The sequence below is a fragment of the Nomascus leucogenys genome, chromosome 11 (assembly GCF_006542625.1).
Source record: "Nomascus leucogenys isolate Asia chromosome 11, Asia_NLE_v1, whole genome shotgun sequence".
NCBI classification, from domain to species: Eukaryota; Metazoa; Chordata; class Mammalia; order Primates; family Hylobatidae; genus Nomascus; species Nomascus leucogenys.
In genome coordinates, this window is record NC_044391.1 from 104,256,576 (window position 1) to 104,282,251 (window position 25,676).

Below are 25,676 nucleotides of genomic sequence, written 5' to 3' on the forward strand. Positions count from 1 at the left end.
ATCTGAGTGATGTGCCTAATGACTATCTTAAAATAATGGGAAACCCTGAGATTCCAAGTTAATAAGAAAGGTACATAAAAATAAATGTATGTCAAGAAGTAAAGTTTTTAACTTTTTCAAAACAGTGCTATGCAGATATAAATTTAAGTAATCACCACTTGAAAATAAGGCTTTACTGCAATTTCTATTGACATTTAATATGTCAATATTCATGGCATAACATATTCTGGTATAATATATAATGGTGTAATATATTCTACAACATAAGTTAAATATATTCTGCAACATAAATTAAAATTTGAATATGGTATAAGAATAATGTATTCATTAACCAGAAACTTCTGATCTCTGACTTTTTGGAAATAAATATATATTGAAAAAAACATCTATATAACATTGAACAAGAACCCATGGCAGTAGCAACCTCCACAGAAATGTAAATCCAAAAATAGGTAGTCCTAGTAGTAGGCTTTGACCCAGATAATCACCTATAACCCGATCAAGAGTAAGGCTCAAAGAGATGCCAACAAATAATGTTAAGGGAGCAACAGCTGCCAAACGAGAGACTCTCTCTTCTCTCTAATATAACCAGTAAGGCAGGAAAATCTCTCACATATTTTAACAACATCTGAAATGGTAATCAAATAAGCCTTCTCCACAAAAAATACATTCAATTAACCAGATCACTCCATTCCAGTAATTAATTCTAGTTCATTATAATTTTCTGTTTTTTTGTTTGAGACGGAGTTTTGCTCTTGTTGCCCAGTCTGGAGTGCAATGGCATGATCTCGGCTCACCACAGCCTCCGCCTCCCAGGTTCAAGCAATTCTCCTGCCTCAGCCTTCCCAAGTAGCTGGGATTATAGGCATGTGCCACCAAGCCCGGCTAATTTTGTATTTTTAGTAGAGATGGGGGGGGTGGTTTCTCTATGTGGGTCAGGCTGGTCTTGAACTCCCGACCTCAGGTGATCTGCCCACCTCAGCCTCCCAAAGTGCTGGGATTACAGGCGTGAGCCACCGCGCCCGGCCATTCGTTACAATTTAAAATGTGCGTTGAAACCTCACTAGACAGCTTTTTGCTGTAAATTAGATAGGTGAATCAGAGTAGATTTTCCCGTATTTTATCCAGAAGGAACAAGACCCTGTTGTGTCTACCCCCAGAACATCAATCTCCTCCTCATCCCCAATACCGCAGGAGGTCTTTTCATTACACTGCTATTAGGAAACAGTTGTCCAGCAGGAGTTTGAGGGGTGAGAGACACCAGATTCACAGATTTCTGATGTGAAAATCAAAGTAAGATTCACATTATAGAGAAGCTTACAAATTTCTTTCCAAGGTCCTTACCGCTGGGGCCTCCTCAATGATCTTCTGATGTCGCCTCTGCACACTACAGTCTCTTTCAAACAAGTACACAGCATTGCCATGGTGATCACCAAACACCTGGACTTCTACATGCCTATATAAAAGCAAACACATATGTTAATATATTTGTTAGGGGTGATAAATATCACATTCGTTAAGCTAAAGTGTTAGGCACAATCACAGGATTTCTCCATTTTTATTTTCTTTAAGTAAGATCTGATATTTTGACCTCAAATTAGAGGTTATGGACTTAGAAAAAGAACCACGGGCCAAATGAGATGGCCGATGCCTGTAATCCCAGCACTTCGGGTGCCAAGGCAGGCAGAATGCTTGAGCCCAGGAGTTCAAGACGAGCCTGGACAACATGGTGAAACCCCAATCTCTACAAAAAATACTGGCCATGCATAGTAGCACATGCCTGTAGTCCCAGCTACTCAGGAGGCTGAGGCGGGAGGATCACCTGAGCCCAGAAGGTTGTGGCTGCAGTGAGCTGAGATTGTGCCACGGCATTCCAACCTGGGTGACAGAGTGAGAGACGCTGTCAATACAAAGAAACTATAATCTCGTAAAACTCAATGAAAATGTTACCATTTGTAGGATGAATGTTAAAGAGAAAAAATCTTTCTACATAAAATGGCAAATAAGACATTTCTCCAACCTGAAGGAGAATGAATGAATGAATAAATAAATATTTTTAAAAGACAGAAAATAGAGACTAAAGTAGGGATATGTAACAAAAAGAACAAACTGTCAAAGAAAAGACTGATAAATTTGACTACATCAAAATTACAAATTATAGTCACTTCATATACTGTCAAAAGACCAATGAAAAATTTTTTATGACTTTTTGTTTTTAAGGAACTCTTACAGTTAGATTTTATGAATATAGAAGACTGAAATTAAAATGGCTCATCCAGAAAAGTTTAATATATTAAATTAATATGGACCAATAGTATCTTAGAAATACATGAACAATAAATCATAATAAAACCCAAAAAAGGGCCAGGCACAGTGCCTCACACTTATAAATCCCAGCACTTTGGGAGGCCAAGGCAGGAGGACTGCTTGAACCCAGGAGTTCAAGACCAGCCTGGGCAACATAGTGAGACTCTGTTTCTAAAAAAAAATTTTTTTTATGAATTGGCCAGGCATGGTGGTGTATGCCTGTAGTCCTAGCCACTCAGGAGGCTCAGGCAGGAGGATTCCTCAAGTCCAGGAATTCAAGGTGGCAGTGAGCTACGATTGAGTCACTGCATTCCAGCATGGCTGATAAAGTCAGACCCCATCTCTAAGGAAAAAAAACAACAACCAACAAAGATACTTACATGTTGATTATAAAATAGTAAAATTATGACAAATCATATTAAGAGTGAATGCATATAACCTTTGTGGAAATAAGGCTAATATGGACTATTTGGTGAACACAAAATTCTTCTTGGTAGGTTTGTGATATGGTCACACTGTAGTTCACTTCACCTATTCACCACCATAATACACCATAATACAGAAGTGATCAGCAAATATGTTTTCCTGTTGATTTTTTAAAATAAAAACTGTCAAACACAGAAGAGACAAAAAAAGCCAGGAAGTCTTATAAATGTATTGCTTCAGTACAATAGTTCAGTTCTATTCTTGTTTACTTCATGAAGTATTTTATTTAACCACTTCAAATAATTTGTCTTCTTGCTGGGCACGGTTGGTGCACACCTGTAATCCCAGCACTTTGGGAAGCCAGGGCAGGCAGATCACCTGAGGCCAGGAGTTCGAGACCAGATGGGCAACATGGTGAAATCCTGTCTCTACTAAAAATACAAAAATTAGCCAGGTGTGGTGGCACATACCTTTAATCCCAGCTAATCAGGAGGCTGAGAGGCATGAGAATCACCTGAACCTGGGAGGCGGAGGCTGCAGTGGGCCGACATCGTGCCGCTGAACTCCAGCCTGGGTGACAGAGTGAAACTCCATTCTCAAAAATAAAAAGAATTTATCTTCTTGATATATCATCTTTTCTGAATGTTCCCATTTTGAATTTTCCAATCTGTCCAATACATTCTTCTTAATAAAATTCTTGGAGCTGATTTTTTCTTTATACATTTCTTGCCTTGTTGACTTTTCTTCTTTATCCATAAGCTATATAATCACCAAATACATTGTTGCCATTATTTTAAACAACTGTTATCTGTTAAATCAATTCAGAATAGGAAAATATTCCTATGTTAGAACAGGAAAATATTTTACTTCCAACTATTTCTTCTCTAATTTGTTTCTATTCTTTATGTAGAACCAAGTTTCTGACCTAAAACATTTTATTTCACTCTAAAGAACATCTACTAATATGACCTGAAAGACAGGTCTACTGGTGACAAATTCTCTTAATTTCTGTTTGTCTAAGAAAGTCTTTATTTTTCCTTCATACTTGAAGCATAATTTCACTGGATACAGAAGGCTAGGTTAGTAGTTTTTCTCTGAACACTTTACATCTCACTCCACTCTCTTCTTGCATGGTTTCTGGTAAGATTTCTTATCTTTATTCCTCTAGTATTTTCCTTCCTTGTGGCTTCTTTCGGTATTTTCTATTTGTCTTTCTTTTCCTGCATTTGAAGATGATGTGCGTAGGTGTATATATTTTGGTATTTATTCTTCTTGGTGTCCTCTGAGCTTCCTAGTTCTGTAGTTTTGCATCTGTCATTAATTTCGGAAAATTCTTGGCCATTACTACTTCAAATATCTCTCCTGCTGCTTTGTAATTCTTGTGGTATTCAAATAACGTGTTACATCCTTTTAAATTGTCCCACAGTTCTTGGATATTCTGTTCTTTTTTCTTTCATTTTTATTTCTCCTTGCATTTCCATTTGGGAAAGTTCAATTTATCTATGTTCAGGAGCACTGATTTTTTTGTTGTTGTTGTTCACAAATTTGTATTTATTTGTCCCATCATAGTTGTACGAAATCTTTGTGGCCTTGCATAACCCACAACGGAAAGTTGAGGTCTGATTGGCACGTTCTAAACCATACCTTTTACATAACAAAATTTTAGGAAAAAGAGATACTTAAGAACAGAGGGGTAGATAAGTGAAATAATTACAGTATTTTCTTATTGTTAAGTATAGGAAGCAGACAGAACAAAAGTCAGAAGAAAGCCATTGACATAACACAAATCAGCTATTTTGCTACATGACTGAAATGCTTTTTCATTGTTTTTTCCATGTTTTCCAGTATGTTTGCAAATATGCTTAGTTTTTTTTTTATTATACTTTAAGTTCATGTGCACAATGTGCAGGTTTGTTACATATGTATACATGTGCCACGCTGGTGTGCTGCACCCATTAACTCGTCACTTACATTAGGTATATCTCCTAATGCTATCCCTCCTCACTCCCCCCACCCCACGACAGGCCCTGGTGTGTGATGTTCCCCTTCCTGTGTCCAAGTGTTCTCATTGTTCAATTCTCACCTATGAGTGAGAACATGCGGTGTTTGGTTTTTTGTCCTTGCGATAGTTTGCTGAGAATGATGGTTTCCAGCTTCATCCATGTCCCTACAAAGGACATAAACTCATCCTTTTTTATGGCTGCATAGTATTCCATGGTGTATATGTGCCACATTTTCTTAATCCAGTCTATCACTGATGGACATCTGGGTTGGTTCCAAGTCTTTGCTATTGGGGGTCACTGATTCTTTTTGTAGCTGTGTCTAATTCACTAATGAGCCCAACAAAGGCATTCTTCATTTCTACTACAGTTTTTTATCTCTAGCATTTTCTTTTGATTCATTTTCAGTGTTCCCGTCTCTGCCTGCGTTATGCATCTGTTCTTGCATGTTGTCTATTTGTTCCATTACAGCTCTTAATATATTAATCAGTTACTTTAAATTCCTTATCTGATAATTCCTAAATTTGTATCGTATCAGTCTAGTACTGCTCACTTTGTTTTAGTCTGTTTTTTTTCTTGCCTTTTAGCATGCTTTGTAATTGTTTATTAAATGTAGAATATGATGTATTAGGTAATAGGATCTGAGGTAAACAGTCTTTTAAAGTGAAGCCTTAGGTTAATCTGGCTAGAAAGTAGGCTGTGTTTAATGTCTGCAGTAGCTGCAGGTGCCAGAAGTTTCTGTTTCCTTGTGTCCTTGTTGTGTTTTGTTTTTAATACCAGTGTCTCTGGTTTCCCTAAGAACTCCTTCTTACATAGTTACAGCTCCTCCATTTGTAATCCATTGTTATTACATGGGAGTCTTGAAGACATGTGTCTTAGTCTTTTTGTACTGCCGTAACAAAATACCTTAAATTGTGTAACTTATAAACAACAGAAAATTATTTCTTACAGTTTTCAGGCTGAGAAATCCAGGATCAAGGTACTGGCAAATTCAGTGTCTGGTGAGGGCCCGTTCCTCATAGATGGCACCATGTTGCTGTGTCCTCACATGGAGGAAGAGGGAAGGGGCAAATAGGTTCCTCAAACTCTTTTATTAGGGGAACTAATTCCATTCATCAGGGCAGAGCACTCAGGACCTAATAACCTGCCAAAGGCCCCACCTCTTAATACTTGGGGATAGCGGGTTAGGTTTCAACATGTAAATTTTAGAGGGATACAAACATTTAGACCATTGTAACATGGTGATAGGGTAAGAGGGAAGGAAAGCATTCTATAAACTTGTGATTAAATCTCAAGTCTTTTAGTGGTCCTGTGTTTGTGCTACGAAGTGTTTCTAAGTTGTTTTGTTTTTTTTTCCCCTCCCCTTAGGTGAAATGGGAAGACTAAAGGGGGTTGTGGTTGGCTAACTACCTTCCCCCTGAACAAAAAAGGTTCTGGCAACATCTCCCTTGGAGTTAGGATTTCTTCTGTTAGGGAGAATAGAATACTCTGGATCTCTTTCAAATTGGTTACTCTTCCCCTCCCACTGCTGTAAAACATGAGGGATTTTTTTCTTGGATTTTTACTGTGGGAACTTGGTGAGGTTCTTGGAGGCAAAACCCATGAAAGTGGGAGGTCCCTCTAAGACTGGGCCCCAAGGAGTTTCTCACTTGCACACTGGCCCACACTTAGCCTCAGCCATTTTTCAAAATTCCCATATAAGTGTTAGGGCTCCAGCAGCTTCTGCTCCAGGTAAACTGATATGGCTGTGACTCACTATACTTGCATGCTTGTCCAGATTTTAGAGTGAAGGCTTGCCCCATGGCCTCAATTCTCTGATGTTCTAAAGCCACTGACTTTCATTTTGTTTAGCCTTTTTCTTGCTTTTTGGATATGACTGATGACTTTCAAGCTCTTTACATGTTGGAGCTGAAGTGTTTGTTTTTCTAATTCCAATTGTAAAGTTCTACCATGATATGGTTTGGCTGTGTCCCCACGCAAATCTCTTCTTGAATTGCAGCTCCCATAATCCCCATGTGTGGTGGGAGGGACCCAGCGGGAGGTAACTGAATCATGGGGGCAGGTTTTTCCCGTGCTGTTCTTGTGATGGTGAGTAAGTCTCACGAGATCTGATGGTTTTATAAAGGGCAGTTCCCCTGCACAGGCTCTCTTGCTTGCTGTCATGTAAGACATGCCTTTGCTCCTCCTTCGCCTCCTGCCATGATTGTGAGGCCTCCCCTGCCATGTGGAACTGTGAGTCCATTAAACCTCTTTGCTTTATAAATTACCCAGTCGCAGGTATGTCTTTATTAACAGCATGAGAACAGACTAACACATACCACTTCTGACTCTCCCTCATCTTTTAGCTGCTCCAGGTAAGAGGAAACACTATAGCAGGGATTCCAGGTTATGAAGGGAATGTGTGGGGGCCACATCAAGAGCACGGAGCAATTCTTGTCTGAGTGTTTTTTTTTTTTTTTTGAGATGGAGTCTCGCTCTGTCATCCAGGCTGGAGTGCAGTGGTGCGATCTCGGCTCACTGCAACCTCCACCTTCCAGGTTCAAGCGATTCTCCTGCCTCAGTCTTCCAAGTAGCTGGGACTACAGGCGTACACCACCATGCCTGGCTAATTTTTTGTATTTCAGTACAGACAGGGTTTCACCGTGTTGCCCAGGCTGGTCTCGAACTCCTGAGCTCAGGCAATCCGCCCACCTCGGCCTCCCAAAGTGCTGGGATTACGGGTGTGAGCCACTGTGCCTAGCCTTGTCTGAGGTCTTAGAAGTTGGAAATACTTTTCCTTTGGCTGCTCATAAGGGAAGTTCAATGAAGATCTGTGTTCTGTTATGATTTCTGTAGTCATTACATCAGTCTTATTTACCTTTTTCTGATTGACCCTTTTCTGTGCAGCTTTATCTAACTTAGAGTTTCTGGAGCATAGTGTCTAGAAGTGTCTGAGAACCAGGAGGTGCATCAAATCCCAGCTGCCCTAATTCAGCCACTGCCAGAGTACAGCCAGAGAGACAGACAGTTGCAGCTGAGTCCTATCATGAGCGCCTTGATATTTTCTAAGAGTCCTAACATTTTCATTTTCCTATTTACATTTTTTTTTAAGGCGGAGTCTTGCTCTGTTGCCCAGGCTGTAGTGCAGTGGTGTGATCTCGGCTCACTGCAAGCTCCGCCTCCTGGGTTCACGCCATTCTCCTGCCTCAGCCTCCTGAGTAGCTGGGACTACAGGCGTCCACCACCACACCCGGCTAATTTTTTGTATTTTTAGTAGAGACGGGGTTTCACTGTGTTAGCCAGGACGGTCTTGATCTCCTGACCTCGTGATCCGCCCACCTCGGCTTCCCAAAGTGCTGTGATTACAGGCGTGAGCCACTGCGCCTGGCCCCTATTTACATTTTTCATCCATCTAGAATATGTATTATATATGAACTGAGGAAGAAATCTGATTTGTTTTTTCTTCCAAGATAGTATACTTTAAAGGTGGTTTCTTATCCCAGTCTTTCAGATACACTAAACAGTTTTGATAAGATTTGTGAAATATCTTGATATCGACTCTTCTCAGTTATCAGCACCATTTTGACAATCTTCTGGCACTCCGTTAGTTCAACAGGTAATTATTTAGCAGGACATAAAGAATACACAGTATGATTATCAGGATATTTAAATGTTATTACTAGAGGCTGTTCTCTCTATGGAGTAGCCACTCTTTATTCCTTTACTTTCTTAATAAACCTGCTTTCACTTTACTGTATGAACTCGACCTGAATTCTTTCTTGTGTGAGATCCAAGAATCCTCTCTTGCGGTCTGGATCAGGACCCCCGTCCAGTAACATCTTTCTGGTGACCACAGAAGGGACAATACGAAGGAAATCCCGACCCAAAGGCTAACTTTGGGTAAGCAGTGGGGTCTAGTAACGTCTTTCTGATGAACCATGGAAGGGATGATACTGAGGAGACCCTCCAACCCAAAGACTGCAGCACTGATTGGCCAACTTTGGGTAAGTGGGATGCATATACCCGGGTAAAGGATGGGATTGGGTTACAGGCCCAACTTGGTGGAGTTAAAGTCTCTCCTAAGACAGAGTGGGTTAAAGGCCCCTCTCAATAAAAGGCAGGGATGCTTGACTGAACTTGGGTTTGAAGCCCAACTTAGGAAGGTTAGATTCCTTCCTAAGATTTAGGGGATCCTCTCAGTAAAATCCCTCTCAGCTAAGAATGGGTTTGGCACTACGGATATTAACTGCTTTTCTGTTTGAATTAATCGCCTTGCACTCTTTGCTGGCGGTGGTCGACGACAGGATTAGGCACGTACAGGATGGTGGGACATGGGGAGCTTTTACCTCCCTAAAAGGAGAAACTTGACAGCTGATGGGACTGCTTGAAAAGATTTTTTTTTTTTTAATTCCAAGTGATAACTCTGTATTCCTACAAGTGGTATATATCGTAAATATTAAAATGATCATTGTTTTTAGTTGGTAGACATCCACAAGTAGGAAAATTTGCGAGGTCCGAGAGGGACTGCAGGAAACACCTCCCTTCCTGGCTTCCCTCGCTCCAGGAGACGCTTGGGGGGCACCCGTTTGACGCTAGGAAGCTCCGTAAAGGCTCCCAGGATGGGCAGAAGCCCCGCGCCACTGCCTGCACCCCGCGCACCTGCTCCTGGCACGCCACCAGCGTGGGCCAGGCGCACAAGTGCAGCACCCGTGGGCTGCGCGCCAGCTCCCAGGTTCGCCGGCTGTGTACGCCTCCTGCGTGTTGCCGAAGTCCACTGCGGGCACCGGCGGCCACACTGCCTCGGCAGACCCACGTCCTGGCACGGCCGCTGGGCCCGCAGCAGGCTGCTCACAGGCGGCCAGCGCCGTGGACAGCGGGGTGAAGCGGGGAACGCAGGGGCGCAGCACGGGCAGGACGCGCCTCAGAGCCATGGTGGACAAAAGATCCCTTCTTAACTGACAAGTGCCCACCTGAACTTTTTATTTAGTGTCTGTTGCAATGGGCGGTCTTTCTCTGGCCTCTCTGAGCACCTTGCTTTCCCCATCCTGCCACGAAGCAATGCTTTTCTCCCTTCCCTTCCCTTTCACTGTGCAAACTGGTTGAATGAATGGCAAAAATCACTGTTTATCTCCTCTGTAAAGTTTTGCTTAATAAAAAAAGGATTTGTGAGGCTAGTCTTAAGCTGTAGTGAATCTGGTGTGCTTTGCATGTCTTTCTGTATTGTTCTGTCATAGAGATGGATACCTTAGGATAAAACACAGGCTTAGAACCCCATAAGCCCACTGTTTAAGATGGCCCAGCAAACTAGTCAGTTATAAACTTTGCTGCAGGTCCCTGAAAAAAAAAAACTGGTTGAGGTTTCCCTCTTGCCTCGTATGTCCTTGGGAGCTTGATCTTGTAACCATGTGGCCTAGCTTTGTCTTTTCACAATGGTAGCCTGGGTTCAGGATTCAATTCCTGGCTTAGGGAATGAGTCCTTTTCTTCTGTTTGTCTGTGTATTTATATGTGTTGTGTGTGTGATACGAAAGAGCTTTGATTAACTGGTTTAAGAATAAGTGCTTATATCAAATATTTTGTCAGAAAAGTAAAAAGTATAATGCCTTTTAGTTTACGTGATTTAAGTAATCTTTGAGAAATTGAAACAATTCTACATGTAAGGTGTGTAAGGAAAGCGAAATGCGTTTTTGGTAAAAGATTATAAGAAGGCATAGGAATGTGGATTTTTTTTGTCTAGATTAAAAAATTAAAGGATTGTTTTAAGTTAGATAAGATAAAGCTTAAGGTTTAAGTAAGTTGTGGAAGGTCTATAAAAAATTAATCTTGTAAAAGAAATTCTGTGTGTGAACATATTGTCTAAAGTTAACGGGGTACTCAGTTTTTCTGTAAATTGAACATTGGAATAAAAGCACAACAGGTTCTTCTTAGAGCACTAACCTGCTCTTCAACAAAAATTTGTAAAGGGTTTTAAAAGGTTTATGAGAACCTCACCTTATGGTCAAACATTAAAATTGGGTAGATATGTCTATAAGGTTTTACTGAAAATTGGGTTTAACATTAATAGTACAGTTACATAAAGGTGAAATTTGGCTTATTTGGCATAAGAGTCATACAGGAAGCAGTGTCAAATGTGAAATAGTGTTTAGCTTTCTTTGGGCTATATTTGTATAACTATGTTGTTAGTATGTGTTCCAAAATAATGGGAAACTCCTGTAATTCTGATATGACTTAGTGTACATTATCAGTATAATTGTTACATAAAACCATTGTATGCAACAGAGGTAACCAAATTTGTCAACTGTGTTTTTAACTGTGGCTGTCCTAAAACTTTTTGCCATCCATAGACAATTGTCTTCTTTTGACCCTCTTCAAAAGGAGAGTTTATTATTATTACTATTATTATTATTATTATTTTGAGACTGAGTTTCACTCTGTCGCCCAAGCTGGAGTGCAGTGGCACAATCTCAGTTCACTGCAACCTCCGCCTCCCAGGTTCAAGCGATTCTCATGCCTCAGCCTCCCAAGTAGCTGGGATTACAGGCGCATGCCACTATGCCTGGCTAATTTTTGTACTTTTATTACAGGCAGGGTTTCACCATGTTGGTCAGGCTGGTCTCGAATTCCTGGTCAAGTGATCCACTTGCATCATTCTCCCAAAGTGCTGGGATTATAGGCATGAGCCACCAAGCCCCAAAAGGTGATTTATAATCAACTATACAACTCTAATAGGTGTTCTTGAATGCAGGTTTCATTTAACTTTGGAGATTGTGACATTAGAAAAGGGAAAAAGAAACTTTCGGGACTCTCATGGAAAGTTGAAATGTTCATGTATATCAAGCAAAACAGGAGTTAACTGCACGGACTAAACTAACAGAAGTCTGAAGTAATCTTTTTCGACTTTTTGCTTAAAACATTGCTGATCCTCTGTTTTGTTCTTCAGAGTCAAGAAAACTTTTCCTTTAAGCTATTGACAGCTTTTTAAACAATTAAGTAATGTACACACTCATAAACAAAATTTGGAGCATATTTGTTTCTATCTGATTTCTCCAGAATTTGGAAATTATTTGTGAATATCTTAACTTATGGCAATGTAGTTATTTGCATAAATGCAGTAAGAATCTGCTTTCTTTTGCAACGGGACACAACTGGAGACACTGGTTATTTTACCAAGGCTTTGACTGGAATGGCATGCTTTCCTTTAAGGAATCAAACTTGACTTGTAAAGCCAATAAAAGCCCCTGGGGAAAACTGGCCTCATTCCTTGTCTACACAGTCTCTATATAGGGTTCCTAACCTGTAGTAAGTAAAGAATGTCACTTTCTGACAGACTCAGGAGCCCCAAGTTATTGTGAGACCTCAAGAGGAGAGAAATTTACCCAGCTCATAAGTATTTGAGGGTATAAAACCATGGCTGGGCTTGGCTTAAAAACAAAAAAGGTCTTCTCTGAGATTCTTTATGGAAGAGTTCTATCAAAACCAATTTTAAAAGCCTATAGGGCAAATAATTATTCTTGCTGCACTTTGTACAAATAATCAGGCCATGTATATAAAGCAAATCAGTCTTACCATGATTTGTCTTTAGTAAAAATGGGAAACTGGAGAGAGAAAAATTATGTTTCAAGAACTATGGCACATTTGTTATTAAATTCTGGTCTCATCAGTTGTTTTTGAGATTCCCTGCGATTTAGACTAACCCTGCTTATTCCTGTGGATCAACCAGTGATCCCTGGATACTGCTCAGAAGAAACAGGAGGGACTGGTAATGCAAATATCTGGATCAATATTCTAATCCTGGGCATGTATTGGAATCACCTAGCAACCTCATATCAGCTTGGTTCCAACAGTTGCCCAGTTAGTGGAAAGCCTTCTAATTTAGTTAACTTAGGATAATCTTGCTTACTTTGCTCTACTGTTGTGGAATATATTACTGCTGTACTCTTTGTGTAGAAATGCAGGATAAGCTTACCAAATTTTTTTTTTAAAAAAACACATATTAATCTTCTAGATATCACCTTTTGTCGGAACTCAAGAGTTATGAGTGGCCCTCAACATACCGATGCTTTCTAACTAAGCTCCTCTCTCTATACTGAACACAAGAGATCCTAATAGTTAGGCAGGAATATCATCGCCCCATTCAGCCTGAAGAAGTTACCGAAGATGGATCTTTGTCCCTCTGCAACCCTTAGGATTAAGCATTCTCTTATAAAAGGGAAGAGGGAAATGTCAGAGGAATTTGAACCAGAGCAACTCCCAGCAATAGTTGCTGGGTAAAATAAGGCTAAGACCTGCTGGGCTGCATTCCCAGTAGCAAGTTAAGGCATTTTTAATCACAGAAAGAGACAGAAGGTCAGCAAAAGATACAGGTCATATGGACCTCGAAGATAAAACAGGTTGCAGTAAAGACGTTGGCTAAATCTCACTAAAACCAAGATGGTAACGACAGTGACCTCTGGTCATCTTCACTGCTACACTCCCACCAGCACCATGACAGTTTACAAATGTCATAGCAATGTCAGGAAGTTACCCTATATGGTCTAAAAAGGGGAAGCAAGAATACTCCACCCCTCATTCAGCATATCATCAAGAAATAACCATAAAAATGGCAACCAGCAGCCCTAGGGGCTGCTCTGTCTATGGAGTAGCCATTCTTTATTCCTTTACTTTCTTAATAAACTTGCTTTCGATTAAAAAAAAAGTTACTACTAGAAATACAGAATAGAGTCACACAATGTGCCACACAATGACATTCAGTCAATGCCAGACTGCATATAGGATGGTGATTTCATAAGATTATGATGGAGCTGAAAAATTCCTATCATTTAGTGACATAATAGCACAATACATTACCTTTCCTATGTTTTGAGATGTTTAGATACACAAATACTTACCACTGTGTTACAAATGCCTATAGTATTCAATAGAGTAACATGTTGTACAGGTTTGTGGCTCAGGAGCAACAGGCTATACCATAGCTTAGGTGTGTAGTTGGCTATACTATCTCAGTTTGTGTAAGGACACTCTATGATGTGTGCACAATAATGAAATTGCCTAACAATGCATTTCTCAGAATGTATCTCTGTCATTAAGCAACACATGACTGTATACAGAAATATTAATAATAATTAGGAGAATACAATTATGGGTTGTTTTCCATCTTCTGCATTTTCCAAAAATTTGTAATGTATTCATATTACTTCTATAGTTCAAAAAATATTACTGATGCCTATTACAAGGAAAGTAGTATGCCAGGCAATACATACAAAAAATAAAAATGTATATACTACCAGGTCTTTGACTCCCAGGGGCTTTCCAGCTATTGGGGGAATAAATTATAATGTGAGGCAACGTTTGGCTAACATTGCATAAGTAAAGAACTTATATATTCAAAAAATGTTGCAGGCATTGAGTTACATAATAACTCAAATAAGCTATTGATGTCTCTGAAATAAGTTACTGAAATAAGCTATTGATTCTCCACAATTCTAACTTAAGAGCATGCTGAGTTGGATGGCTAGCCTATTCTTTCTTGAAAGGAAGCCTTCAATTTACCTTAGAAATGGCCCCCCACCTTTTTTTTTTGCCTTAATTGAATTTCATTTACTATGCCATGCTCAGGACAGTTGTTTTATAGGGCCTGAAACAAAAAACAATTTGGGGGTCTTCTTTAAGGAGAAGAATACAAAACTGCAAATACAAAATTAGGTCAGGGTCTTGGAAGAGGTTAATGCCGAAGAAGGGCCTGAAGCTTCAAGTCTGTTACCTTCAAGGTAAATCTCTTTCCAGTCATGGTTCCCAAATAAATTATTCTTTTCACTTGACTTACAGGTCACACACACATATATATAAAATTTAACAATTGTCATAAAAATCTACGAAATGAGAAACTTTATAATCAGCATCTTAAACAACAAACATGAAAATAAAATTCCAGAAAAAAAAAAATAGGGATTCACATTGCATTTGCTATAGTGGTACCCGGAGAAGTAGCCTAGTGCACTGGCTTAGATATGAACTCTGGAGTCAGACTGCCTGGGTTCAAATTTCAGCTTTACTACTTAACAGCTGAGTGACCTCAGAAAAGTAACACAACACAACCATTCTGTTGCTTAGTGTCCTCACCTGTAAAATGAAAACAGTACTTACCTAACGAGGTTGTTGTAAGAATTATATTAGAATTAGAAGGACAGCAAGATTATTTAGCATGTGTAAAATACTTAAAATCTGGCACATGGTAAGTGCAATACAAGTGTTAGCTCCTATTAACAGTATATCACTTATAATTCAATTTAGAAAATTACTTCCATTTCCTGAGCATCTCAACTGACAGTTCTATAAATACAGCTGAATTTATTACAATAATTTGCTAATATTGAAAAAAAACTCTAAATTTCATCAACAAGAAACATACTGAACAAATTAATAGTATATCAAGATCATAGAACCACTAGGTCACCAACAAAAAGAATGAGGCTGATCTACAATTACTGACATGGAAAGATGTCTGTGACATAATATTAGTGTATAAGATTCTATTCACTGGCCGGGCACGGTGGCTCACGCCTGTAATCCCAGCACTTTGAGAGGCTGAGGCAGGTGGATCACGAGGTCAGGAGTTTGAGACCTGCCTGACCAACATGGTAAAACTCCATCTCTACTAAAAACACAAAAATTAGCCAGGCATGGTGGGGCATGCCTGTAATTCCAGCTACTTAGGAGGCTGAGGAAGGACAATTGCTTAAACTCGGGAGGCAGAGGTTGCAATGAGCCGAGATCGTGCCACTGCACTCCAGCCTGGGCAACAGAATGAGAGACTCCGTCCCCAAAAAAAAAAAAAAAAAAAAAATTCTATTCACTGTTCTTAGGTATGTATTTTGTTTGCTGTATGTATATGTATATAGGTTTCTATTCACATAGAAAATGTCTGGAAGAATGCATACCATCCTACAATCAGTGGTTACATCACAGGACAGAACTGGGAAACTTATAATAATATACTTATATACTATTACAGTTTTATATTTTATAGAATGTGCATGCAGTACTTTTATAATTTAATTTTTAAACTCTGAGTCAGAAAAATAAGGTCAACCCACCTCGGTGTGTCTACAAACTTCTCGATCAACACAGCATCATCATTGAAAGACTTCTTAGCTTCTCTCCGCACTGACTCTAACTGTTCTTGAAATTCTTGTTCTGATCTAACAATCCTCATTCCCTAAGACAGAAAAGATGATTATGACTACAACATAAATAAAACAAAGAAGACGAGCCTAAATTGGCAAACACAAGCACGCACAATCTTACTTTTCCTCCTCCACCCCGGACAGCTTTAATCATGACAGGATAGCCAATTCTCCCGGCGTGTTCCTTCAGGCACTGGTCTGATTGGTCCTCACCATGATAACCCTCCACAACAGGTACTCCAGCAGCAGCCATTATGGATTTGGATGTGCTTTAGAGTGGGAAAGAAAACAACATGCCCCAAATTCTACAAATTATTTCATTCAAGAGAAACATAAATATAGCCCAGTCTATAAATTACAAAGGAACTCTTTAAAGAAAACATCGAGTCTGAGACAACAAAATAATACAAATTTAAGATGTCTATTAGTTAGTTTCCCTCATTTCATGTGGTAGCTCATCTCACCCTATTTTTAATCCCAAAATACTAATATATTGATTAGAAACATTTAGTATTTTCTGTAATTCAATGGAATTTCCCTATGTCACAGATAAATAACTTATGCCTATGACAACAGAAGGGTAGAATTAAAATATTCTAGGTAAAACAAACTATTTCTTTCTTTTTTTTTAAAGAGACAGGGTCTCACAATGTTGCCCATGCCAGAGTGCAATTATACCTCACTACAGCCTTAAACTCCTGAGCTCAAGTGATCCTTCTGCCTCAGCCTCCTAAGCAGCTGGGACTACAGGTGTGTGTCACCATACCCAGCTGAAATTTTTTTTCTTTTTGAGATGGAGTCTTACTCTATCACCCAGACTGAAGTATGATGGTGTGATCACTGCTCACTGCAGCCTTGATTTCCTGGGCTCAAGCAATCCTCCCACCTCAGCCTTCCAAGACGCTGGACCCACAGGCACGTGCCACCATGCCTGGAATTTTAAAAAAATTTTGTAGAGGCAGGGTCTCCCTATGTTGCCCAGGCTGGTCTTAAACTTCTGGGCTCAAGCGATCCTCCCACCTTGGCCTCCCAAAGTGCTGGGATTACAGGTGTGAGCCACTGTGCCCAGGCCTGGCTGAATTAAAAAAAAAAAATTTTAGAGACAAGGTCTCAATAAGTTGCCCAGGCTGGTCTTGAATTCCTGGCCTCAAGCTATCCTCCTGCCTCAGTCTCCCAAAACACTGGTATTACAGGCACAGCCACCATGCCTGGCCCAAACTATTTCAACTGACCTTCATACAGTTATATTTTAAAAGATATAAACTCATACCTCTTTATACCCATGTCTCTAATTGCAGATGGAGGAGGGCCTATAAAAATAATTCCTTCTTGCTTACAAAGTTCAGCAAATTCCATGTTTTCTGAAAGAAAACCATATCCTGGATGGATAGCCTAGAAATGAGAAATAAAATAAAAAATTTACTCATCAGTGCTCAACTGGCAACACCTTAATGCAGGTGAAGCTGTCTTCCTCTGGGAGGCCTCTCCTTACACTGGTAATAGTATGGTCTCTATTGAAATCTGTTTCCAAAGAAATATCTGAAATATTCATATGAAAGCTCTGAAGCCTTACCTAAACCAGATGAATCTATATTTCTTTTCATTGTGATAATATATACACAGCAAAACACTGACCATTTTAGTTACTTTTAAGTATGTAATTCAGTGGCATTAAGTACACTCAAAATGTTGGGCAACTGTCATCACCATCCATCCTCAGGACGTTTTAATCTCCATACATAATTCTCCATTCCCTCCCTTTCCTTAGTCCCTGGTAACCAGCATTTTACTTTCTGTTTATGAATGTGTCTAGCCAAAGTACCTCATGTAAGTGGAAGCGTATAATAATTTGTCTGAGTTTGGCTTATTTCACCTAGCATAATGTTTTCAAGGTTCATTCATGTAACATGTATCAGAATTCCATTTGCTTTTAAGGTCGAATAATATCCAGTTTGTATACATTTTGTTTATCCATTAATCTCTTGATGGACATTGTATTATTTCTACACATTGTGAATACTGCTGCTGTGAACAACAAGTATTGGTATACAAGTATCTGTTTGAGTCCCTGTTTTAAATTCTTCTAGCTGTATACCAAAAGTGGTATTGCTGGATCATATGGTACAGAAGTTTCTATATACTTAAATTTAAAACAACACTGCAATTAGGGTAGAATGTCAAGGAGTAAAGGGCTTCAGAGTGGTAAGGGGAATCTGTCTATTCTTTTTCTGTGTAAAACTGGCCCAGAATTGAAATCATGGCATCCAAAAGCCCCAAACAGAACACTAGCTCAATAAATACCTCACTTATCTTCAGGTCACTATCCATCAATGTCATCTTTCCAGAGAAAAAGCTAAGAAGCAAATGAAAGTCATGTATTAAAGTCTACAGGAGTGTCCCCTTATCCAAGATCCCTAGTGGATGCCTGAAACTATGAATACTACAGAACTGGACTGATACCAATTTGACCACACTTCTGTTCATGTCTTCCAATCACAAATTTAATGCCTTTCCCATCTTAACTAAGCACTTGTCATGCACTGTGACCATAACTTTTGCAGGTTTGAGGTGCAACAGGAAAATGACACGAATTTGTTTTTCCTTTTTCACAATTTCACAGATAGAAACTTGGTCCTTACCAAGAACCAAGAAACCTCACCATATATATTTTTTTCTTTCCTTGAGAATTTTCACTTAAAAGAAGCATTTTATGGCTTCTCTTTGGCATAAGTGAATTGCCACCATCATTGCTCTTGCACTTTGGGGCCGTGATTTAAATAAAATAAGGGTGACTTGAACACAAGCATGGTGGTACCATGATAGTCGATTTGATAACCTAGACGGCTCCTGAGTGACTAACAGATGGGGAGTGTGGGTGGACAGCGTGGAGACACTGGACAAAGGGACGATTCACATCCTGGGAGGAACAAAGCAGACTGTGCAAGATCTCATTGTGTGACTCAGAATGGCGTGCAATTTAAAACTTTTCAATTGTTGATTTCTGGAATGTTCCATTTAATATTTTCAAACCATTGTAGACTGTAGGTAACTGAAACCACTCAAAGCGAAACCGTGGACAAAGGGGGACAACTGTAAGTGTACTTTTAGTGAAAAGGGCATCCCTCAGACTTCAGCCTAGTTACTTCTCATGTACTCAGAATTTTAACAAACATACTTACTGGGTTTTCAGCCCACAGAAGAGGAAATTCAGTAACTGAAGGACAGCAAGATTTCTAAGAGTAAACACACTGACAGCAAAAAGTGAAGAAACAGAAGAAGGCAAAACGCAGAGAGGACTTGGATGATTTAATGAGTGATGAAGCCACACCCTCTCCAACATCAGTAGCCCTGAGGGGATTTGTTCTTCTAAAATGTGAGCCAGTATTATAATTATGACCAAAACAGTGTAAAAAGACAAAGGCTCAGCCAATCCTATTTCAAAATAGTTACATTCAAAGAACATTTCAAAATTAAAGGGGTAAGCTTCACATATCTGGGAATTTCATACGAATAGAAAAACCCACATCCTAGTGACAGGAAACAATAAAATGCCAGATACAGATAAAATGCTGGATAGTCACATGTTGCAGCCAGTTTAGAGTTTTATTTCTTTTAAACTAAAGTTCAATTTTATTTTATTTCATTAACTTTTATTTTACGTTTGGGGTGCATGTGAAGATTACATAGGTGAATACATGTCACAGGGGTTTGTTGTACAGATTTCATCACCCAGGTATTAAGCCCAGTACTCAATAGTTATCTTTTCTGCTCCTCTCCCTCCCACCTTCCCCACTCAAGTAGACCCAAGTGTCTTTTGTTTCCTTCTTTGTGTTCATAAGTTCTTATCATTCAGCTCCCACTTCTAAGTGAGAACATGCAGTATTTGGTTTTCTGTTCCTGTGGGAGTTTGCTAAGGATAATAGCTTCCAGCTCCATCCATGTTCCCACAAAAGATGTGATCTCATGCTTTATTATGGCTGCATAGTATTCTGTGGTGTGTATGTACCACCTTTTCTTCATCCAATCTGTCACTGATGGGCATTTAGGCTGATTCAATGACTTCGCTATTGTGAATGACGCAATGAACATAAGTGCACGTGTGTCTTTATGGTAGAATGATTTATATTCCTCTGGGTATACAACCAGTAATGGGATTGCTGGGTTGAATGGCAGTTTTGCTTTTAGCTCTTTGAGAATCACCCTGCTGCTTTCCACAATGGTTGAACTAATTTACACTCCCACCAACAGTGTATAAGCGTTCCCTCTTCTCCACAACCTCCTGGTATCTGTTATTTTTTTGACTTCTTAGTAATAGCCATTCTGACTGGTGTTAGATGGTGTCTCATTGTGGTTTTGATTTGCGCTTCTCCAATGATCAGTGATATTGAGCTTTTTTCATGTTTGTTGGTCACATGTATGTCTTCTTTTGAGAAGTGCCTGCTCATGTCCTTTGCTCACATTTTATTTTTGAGACGGAGTCTCGCTGTGTCACCCAGGCTGGAATGCAGTGGCGTGATCTCGGTTCATTGCAACCTCCGCTTCCCAGGTTCACACCATTCTCCTGCCTCAGCCTCCCAAGTAGCTGGGACTACAGGCGCCCGCCACCACGCCCTGCTAATTTTTTTGTATTTTTAGTAGAGACAGGGTTTCACCATGTTAGCCAGGATGGTCTCATCTCCTGACCGTGTCCACCCGCCTCGGCCTCCCAAAGTATTGGAATTACAGGCGTGAGCCACCGTGCCCAGCTGTCTTTTGCCCACTTTTTAATGGGGTTGTTTTTCTCTTGTACATCTGTTTAAGTTCCTTATAGATGCTAGATATTAGACTTTTGTCAGATGCAAACTTTGCAAATATTTTCTCCCACAATTTGAGTATTTTATATAAAATGGTCAAACATCTATACTAGGCAAATGAAACAGGTCCACGTCCTAGTCCTCCCTAGTTTGGGTTTTCTTTTGAGATATGACTTACAATACATAACATTCATTCATTTATAGTTTGGTGAATTTAGTAAATCTATACAATTGTGCAATCATCACTACAATCCAGTTTGAGAACACCTGCATCACTTGAAACAGTTCCCAGGTGCCCACGTGCAATCTGTTCCCAATACCCAAGCAACAACTGACTTGTTGTCTCTATAGTTTTGCCTTTAAAAAAATTCATATAAACAGAATCATACAGTACATAGTATTATGTGTCTGGCTTCTTTAACTTCACATAATTTTTCAAGGTTTATTCATGTTGTGGAGTGTGTCAGTAGCTCATTTCTTTTTATAATATGGATTCTGTTATATGGATATACCACATTTTGTTTACCCATTCATTTGAATTACTTTCCAGTTTGTGGTTATTATGAATAACGGTGTTATAAACATTCACAGACAAGTCTGTGTGAACATATTTTTCATTTCTCTTGGGTAAATACCCAGGAGTGCAATTGTTTGGTCCTAATATGGTAAGAATACATTTGACTTTTTTTTTTTTTTTTTTTTTTTTTGAGATGGAGTCTTGCTCTGTCCCCCAGGCTAGCACGATCTCGGCTCACTGCAAGCTCTGCCTCCCGGGTTCATGCCATTCTCCTGCCTCAGCCTCCCGAGTAGCTGGGACTACAGGTGCCCGCCAACACGCCCAGCTAATTTTTTGTATTTTTAGTAGAGACGGGGTTTCACCGTGTTAGCCAGGATGGTCTCGATCTCCTGACCTCATGATCCGCCCGACTCGGCCTCCCCAAGTGCTGGGATTACAGGCTTGAGCCACCGCGCCCGGCCTACATTTAACTTTTCTAAAGGGATGATTTTATTTTGCATTTCTACCAGCAATTTATGATGCTTTCAAGTGTATCCATATCCCTGCCCACATGTTGTACTGTCAGTGTTTTTGATTTTGGCCAATCTAGTGGGTGCATAGTGTTACTGCACTTTTTAAACACAGTTGAGATATAATTCATATACCATAAACTCGGCCAACCCAATGATTTTTAGTATACTCAGAGTTGCACAATTATCACTATAATCTAAAATACTAAGATCTAATAATGTAAGTTTTTAACACTGCAAAAAGAAATCCTGTGCCTCTTAGCCATTCCTCATTCCCCATAAACCCCCAGCCTTAGGCAACTGTGAATCTACTTTCTGTCTCTATAGATTTACCTATATGAACATTTCATATAAATGGAATCATATAATACATGCAGTGTTTTGTGACTGGCTCTGTCACTGAACACAGCATTTTCAAGGTTCATCCATTTTTTTTTTTTTAACACAAATCAGTACTTCATTCCTTTTTGATGGCAAAATAATACTCCATTGTATGGCTATACTGCATTTTATCTATCCACTCATCAGTTGATAGACATTTGTGTTGTTCCTACTTTTTTGGCTACTATAAATAATGCTGCTATGAACATTCAGGTATAAATTTCTGTGCAGATGTGTTTTCCTTTCTTTTGGGTATATACTGAAGTAGAGTTACTAGTTCATAAAGTAACTCTATGTTTAACGTTTTGAGAAACTGCAAAATTGTTTTCCAAAGTGGCTGCTCCAGTTTACATTCCCATCAGTAACGTAGAAGGGTTCCAATTTCTCTAAGTCCTCACCAATACATGTTATCATCTCTTTTTGATTATAGCATCCTAGTGAGTATGAAGTGGTATCTCACCAAGGTTTTGATTTGTATTTCCCTAACAGCTAATATGTTGAACATCTTTTAATGGGCTTTCTGGTCATTTGTATACCTTCTTTGGTGAAGGATCTATTCAAATATTTTGCTCATTTTTAAAAAAATTGGGTTTCTTAGCAATAGTTTCAAGCTTTGAAGTCAATTTTATCATTTTTTTCACGAACCTTTCTTATAGTATTATGTCTAAGAAATCTCTGCCTAATCCAAGGTCTCGAAGATTTTCTCCTATGTTTTCTTCTAGAAGTTTTATAGTTTTAGCTCTTACATTTAGGTCTATGATATATTATAAGTTAATTTTTTTTTGTTTAAGGTGTGAGGTAAGAGTCTAGGATCTAGACTTCAGGTTCATCTTTTTACAGAGATGTCAAATTACTCCAGCACCATTTGTTGAAAAAACTCTCCTTTCCTCTATTGAATTACTTTAGCACCTTTATCCAAAATCAATTGACTACATATGTGTGAGTTTATTTTTGGATTTTCTATCCTGTTCTACTGACCTATGTTTTTATCCTAATACCAATACCACACTGTTTTGGTTATGGTAACTTTATATATATATATTTTGAGACAGAGCCTCGCAGTGTCACCCAGGCTGGAGTGCAATGGCACGATCTTGGCTCACTGCAGCCTCCACCTCCTGGGTTCCAGCGATTCTCCTGCCTCAGCCTCCTGAGCAGCTGGGACTACAGGCACCTGCTGCCATGCCTGGCTAATTTTTGTATTTTTAGTAGAGACAGGGTTTCACCATGTTGGCCAGGCTGGTCTTGAACTCCTGACCTCAAGTGATCTGCCCACTTTGGCCTCCCAAAATGCTGGGGATTACAGGTGTGAGCCACTGCACCTGGCATAATGAGTTTTGAAACAGAATCTAAATCCTACAAATTAGTTACATAAGCTTTTCAAAAATTGTTTTAGGTATATATTAGGCTCTTTGGCTATTTTAGGATTAGCTTGTCAGTTTCTATTTTTTTTTTTTTAAGCCTGCTGGGATTTTTATAAAGACTGAATTAAATATATAATGCCACCTTAATAATATTGAGTGTTCTGATGAAATATCTGTTTATTTAGAACTTCTTTAGTATCTCTCAGCAATGTTTTATAGTTTTCAGTAAATATGTCTTGAACTGCTTTTGCTAACTTTATTCCTAAGTATTTGATTGCTATTGTGAATGTAACTGTTTCCTTAAGTTCATTTCCAGAGTGTTTGTTACTAGTCTCCTTTTTTTTTTTAACAGATACTGAATTTGATGGAACTTTTTGGTGTACCAGATAAACGTTCTTCTTTCATAACTGTATTAGTCTGTTTTCACGCTGCTGATAAAGACATATCCAAGACTGGGCAATTTACAAAAGAAAGAAGTTTATTGGACTCACAGTTCCACATGGCTGGGGAGGTCTCACAATCACGGCGGAAGGCAGGGAGGAGGAATTCATGTCTTACATGGATGGTGGCAGGCAAAGAGAGAGCTTGTGCAGGGAAACACCCATTTTTAAAACCATCAGCTCTCACGAGACTCATTCATGACCATGAGAACAGCGCAGGAAAGACCTGCCCCCATAATTCAATCACCTCCCACCAGGTTCCTCCCACGATACATGAGAATTGTGAGAGTTACAATTGAAGATTAGATTTGGGTGGGGACACAGAGCCAAACTGTATCATTCCGCTCCTCGTCCCTCCTAAATCTGATGTCCTCACATTTTGAAACCAATCATGCCTTCCCAAGAGTCCCTCAAAGTCTTAACTTATTTTAGCATTAACTTAAAAGTCCACAGTCCAACATCTCATCTGAGACAAGGCAAGTCCCTTCTGCCTATGAGCCTGTAAAATCAAAAGCAAGCTAGTTACTTCCTAGATACAATGCGGGTACAGGCATTGGTTAAATACAGCCTCCAAATGGGAGAAATTGGCCAAAACAAAAGGGCTACAGGCTCCATGCAAGTCTGAAATCCGGCAGGGCAGTCAAATCTTAAAGCTCCAAAATGATCTCCTTTGACTCCATGTCTCGCATCTGGATCACATGGATGCAAGAGGTGGGTTCCCATGGTCTTGGGCAGCTCCACCCTTGTGGCTTTGCAGGGTATAGCCCCTCTCCTGGCAGCTTTCACAAGCTGGTGTTGAGTGTCTGTGGCTTTTCCAGGTACATGGTGCAAGCTGTCGGTGGATCTACCATTCTGGGGTCTGGAAGACAGTGGACCTCTTCTCACAGCTCCACTAGGCAGTGCCCCAACAGGGACTCTGTGTGGGGGTTCTGACCCCACATTTCCCTTCTGCACTGCCCTAGCAGAGGTTCTCCATGAGGGTTCCACCCCTGTAGCAAACTTCTGCCTGGCATCCAGGCGTTTCCATACATCCTCTGAAATCTAGGTGGAGGTTCCCAAACCTCAATTTTTGACTTTTGTGCTCCCACAGGCTTCACACCACATGGAAGCTGCCAAGGCCTGGGGCTTCCACCTTCTGAAGCAACAGCCCAAGTAGTACCTTGGCCCCTTTTAGTCACAGCTGGGACTGAGGGGACCAAATCCCTAGACTGCACACAGCAGTCTGGCCTGGCCCACAAAACCATTTTTTCCCTCCTGGGCCTCCGGGTGATGGGAGGGGCTGCCATGAAGACCTCTGACATGCCGTGGAGACATTTTCCCCATTGTCTTGGGGATTAACGTTTGGCTCCTTCTTACTTATGCAAATTTCTGCAGCCAGCTTGAATTTCTCCTCAGAAAATGGGATTTTGTTTTCTATCACATTGTCAGGCTGCACATTTTCTGAACTTTTATGCTCTGCTTCCCTTATAAAACGGAATCCCTTTAATAGCACCCAAGTCGTCTCTTGAATGCTTTTCTGCTTAGGAATTTCTTCCGCCAGATACTCTAAATCATCTCTCTTAAGTTTGAAGGTCCACAAATCTCTAGGGCAGGAATAAAATGCTGCCAGTCTTTGCTAAAATATAACAGGAGTCACCTTTGCTCCAGTTCTCAACAAGTTTCTCATCTCCATCTGAGACCACCTCAGCCTGGACTTCACTGTCCACATTACTATCAGCATTTTGGGCAAAGCCATTCAGCAAGTCTCTAGGAAGTTCCAAACTTTCCCACATTTTCCTG

At 39.8% G+C, this 25,676-nt stretch overlaps 1 protein-coding gene across 6 annotated transcripts in view; it reads right to left on the bottom strand.

The window, feature by feature from the left end:
• Positions 1-25,676, bottom strand: part of MCCC1 (methylcrotonoyl-CoA carboxylase 1) — a 91,210-nt gene that overhangs the window by 47,399 nt on the left and 18,135 nt on the right. For 4 of the 6 annotated variants that reach the window (XR_004032353.1, XM_030822872.1, XM_012510761.2 and 1 more), the window contains 4 exons: positions 17,164-17,285; positions 16,015-16,162; positions 15,804-15,925; positions 1,345-1,456 (listed from right to left, as the gene is read on the bottom strand). Coding sequence is in view for 5 of the 6 variants with exons in the window: in XM_030822872.1 (XP_030678732.1) it covers positions 1,345-1,456; positions 15,804-15,925; positions 16,015-16,162; positions 17,164-17,285 (504 nt within the window). In the remaining variant the exon portion in view is untranslated. The remainder of the gene's footprint in view (positions 1-1,344; positions 1,457-15,803; positions 15,926-16,014; positions 16,163-17,163; positions 17,286-25,676) is intronic. The other 2 variants (XM_030822873.1, XM_030822874.1) reach the window with 1 other exon arrangement.